General features: G+C 37.9%; 1 protein-coding gene across 1 annotated transcript; it reads left to right on the top strand.

Annotated features, from left to right (window-relative positions):
- The first annotated feature begins 968 nt into the window (after window positions 1–968).
- Window positions 969–2,504, top strand: LOC112505961. The gene has a single exon (XM_025109996.1). The coding sequence runs from the start codon at window positions 969–971 to the stop codon at window positions 2,502–2,504; it is 1,536 nt and encodes a 511-aa protein (XP_024965764.1).
- The last annotated feature ends 1,437 nt before the right edge of the window (window positions 2,505–3,941 follow it).

Here is a 3,941-nt window from a genome sequence, read left to right on the forward strand (position 1 = left end):
AAGTTTATGGTGGTGTTTTAGATGTATGCATTACAACAGGTTCTTGAGTTATGGTGTCAATAGTCAATGAACACATATATATTTCAGTTTAACTTGTAGCTAGATGACAGTTAACATTGTTGATTCTTGTCAATTCAGTGTTCATTTCCTAATTCAGCGTTTGGTAAGCTTCAATTTAAGCAGATTTTAATTTGCCACATGAATTGYACCATATGCCTTTGTGATTGGTGACTTTTGAGAAAGTAATCATTTGATTACTTTTAAAGGTGACTTTTGAGAAAGTATACATATGCCTAATTAGCTTTTTCTAATCTCTAGAAGCATACATTTTTTATTTGAGCATCTAAATGATACTCTCCAATTTCAGTCTGATGCTGTCTATGATGCAATTGTTTTCTGATGCACATTGTAAGTTGACCAAAATAATATCTATAAATCTACTAGGATAGACAGGTTAAGTCGAAATGAACCCAAAAGAAACCATGGTTGCACATGTTAACTCATTAATTTGTGCTTTAATGATGGTTCCACTGAAAATGTACAATTCTTTTCTAGGCTGTTTTTGTGTTTGGGGCTTTAGGTTTTCTAGTTTTTGGTCTAATATTTGATGGGTTTCTTTTAGTTAATGTGAATATAAAAAACAGGTGTGTTAATGTGTTTAAGAAAGAAATAATTCAATTCTTAGATATAATTATCCCCATATCTACATTGCATCCAATGCTCAGAATATAATGAAATCAGAAATATGAAATAAACTCCAATATATTTATAATTTAATTATTTGAAAGAATCAATTTATGCATTATTTTAGTAATGCATAATTTGAGCACCATGAATTCAATAATTAATCACCTGCTATGCGGGATACCCAACATAAAGCTAAAAGCTTTCCTTAAATTTTAAAAAGTGTTACATCTWACACTTCTACGTAATCTTTTCAGAACAACCTAATTTCTYCTTCAAAGTCAATGGATTCTAACGATCGAGCTTGGATAGTAACTAGAAATCGCATAAGTCAAGAGTACACACTTGGGTTGAACAATTTTCTAGCTACTGCTAGACGTCACTTGGGTGTAGATGGAAGGACGTTATGTCCTTGTAATAGATGTGAAAACACATGGCTACAACGACTCCCCATGATTCGAGCTCATATCCTACAATATGGTATGCTTGCAACATACCAAAGGTGGAWCCATCATGGTGAATCTCTTAGTGACGAAGAAGAACACGACCACTTTGAAGATTCATCGAATAATGACGAAGATGACGATACTTTGAGGGACACTATTATGGATGAAGAAGGACGCATGTTCTTTAATGTTGACCGTTCAACTGAAAATGACGTTAAGGATAAGTCTGATGTTAACCGTGGTCGTTTTGACAAGTTGATTGAGCAACTTAACAAGGAACTGTATCCAGGATCAGGGAATCTGACATTACTACAATATGTAGTGAAGTTGATGCACATCAAAGTCTTGAACAAGTGGTCTGATAAATCGGTAAACATGTTGTTACAGTTTGAACAAAGTATTCTCCCATCGGGCCACAATCTTYCGACATCATACTATGAGATGAACAAAATCTTGATGGAGATTGGGTTGGGATATCATAATATTGATGTTTGTAATCATGATTGTGCTCTGTTTTATGGAGAACATGCTAACCTACTTGCATGTCCTGTATGTAATCATCCTCGATACAAGAGGAACAAGGTTCCTTTTAAGAGGATGAGATATTTTCCATTAACACCTAGACTTCAACGGCTTTATAGTTCACGTCATACTTCTGAAGATATGAGATGGCATGCCGAGAAACGAAAGCCAGAAGATGGTGTGCTACGTCATCCAGCTGGTGGTGAGGCTTGGAAAGACTTTGACTTGACTTATCCTGCTTTTGCGACAGATTCAAGGAATGTAAGGCTGGGTTTGACATCAGATGGCTTCAACCCCTTTGGGAATATGAGTGCATCATATAGTACTTGGCCTGTAATGGTAAAAGCATTGAATCTTCCTCCTTGGAAGATGATGCATCAAACCAGTTATATGATGTGTTTGCTAATTCCAGGTCCAAAATCCCCAGGTAAAGATTTTGACATTTTCATGCGGCCATTAATTGACGAGTTAAAGACTTTGTGGAGTGGAGTAACAACATATGATGCTACTAGTGGAGGTATGTTCAATCTTAAAGCTGTTGTATTGTGGACAACATCAGACTTTCCTGCATATGCTTACTTGTCTGGTTACTCCACAAAAGGACACTTGGCATGCCCCGAATGTTTAGGAAACACGCATTTTCGTAGTATCAGAAGCAAAACATGTTATATGGGGTCGAGAAAGTGGCTACCTTCTAGTCATCGATGGCGAAGAAGTAAAGAATTTGATGGTTCCGTTGAATTTAATGAACCAAGTAGGCCGAAATCTGGTGATGAGATCATTCAGCTACTAGACCGGTTACCTTTGATGACTCCTGGGAAAGCACCAAACAATTCTGGTACGAAAAGGTAATTTCATGAGTTGCATCCTTTGCGTAATTGGTCAACTCGTAGTATTTTCTTCGAACTAGAATATTGGTCAAAGTTAAAACTACGACACAACTTGGATGTCATGCACATTGAGAAAAATGTGTGTGATAATATCATTTATACCTTGTTAGGGACCRRAAAAAAATCTAAAGATACGATCAAAGCAAGGATGGATTTGGAGGATCTAGGCATCCGAAAAGATTTATGGTTACAAAAGTCAAGTTCTGGTGTTCTAAAGAAACCTCATGCAAGCTATACGTTCACTCAAGAAGAGAAGATATGTTTTCTTGATTTTTTAAAATCAGTTCGATTGCCAGATGGATATGCTTCGAATATCTCACGTTGCGTGATATCTGATCGGAATTTGACAAACTTAAAAACACATGATTCTCACATCTTGCGTGACATATGATCATACAATATATACTAGAGATGGCCATCCGTAACCGGCCCGGCCCGTAACTGACGGAGGCCCGTAACCGAGACCGCCTGAAGCCCGTAACCGAACCGGGACCGGTAGTAACCGGTTGTGGACCGGCGGTTACGAACCGGTTGAACTTTTTAGAGAATTCTTGGACCGGAACCGGTTAAGGGCCCGGCCTGGCCAGGTCAACGAAAAAGTCAACAAAAGTCAAAATAGTCAAACTAGCCGTTGGAAGTCAAATGAGCCGTTAGATTTAGTCAAACTAGCCGTTGGAGCCTTCTTATGACCGTTTTTTTCATCTTTCTAGCTACCAAAACATGTATAAATAGAGATGGGAGTTCCTTAGTTTGTTACCAACTCATCTCATCTTCAAAAACGCAAAAAACGCTATCAATTCTCGGTTTTTCGCTTCATTTTTTGAATTCGTTACGTATTAATTTCTCGTTTCCACTTCATAATTCTCGTTTATTTCTCTCTTTTACTTGCGATTTACAAAATGGCCGGTGAACAACCCTCAAACGAACAAATTGCGCAAGTTCTCGCCGAACACGGACGAAAGTCCGAGATTTGGAATCACTACAACTTGGTGGTTCTCACAACCGGAAAACGAAAGGCACAATGCAAAATGTGTCAAACTCTTCTTACGGCGGAAGGAAATTCTACGTTAAGGAGGCACACCGGAATATCGTGCCCGGGGTTGAGGTCGGGGGGTGATTCGAGCCAACCGATACTTGACACACAAGGTCAAATATGGAACTACGATGCCGATTTAAACCGACAAATGACTACACAATGTGTCATTCAAGTCGGTTTGCCTTTTGGACACTTCGACAACCCTCACGTTATAAAAACAAAAAAAATATATTTTTTCTTTTTATAAAAACCATTATCCTCAAAACACTATTGGAATTTTCGATTGGGCCGTGATTGAAGGATTGTACGACATTTTAGGGGATTTTAAAAATGCGACAACACTTTTATCGGGAATATATTATC

This window comes from Cynara cardunculus (genome assembly GCF_001531365.2).
Source record: "Cynara cardunculus var. scolymus isolate 2C chromosome LG 2, CcrdV1, whole genome shotgun sequence".
Taxonomy (NCBI): domain Eukaryota; kingdom Viridiplantae; phylum Streptophyta; class Magnoliopsida; order Asterales; family Asteraceae; genus Cynara; species Cynara cardunculus.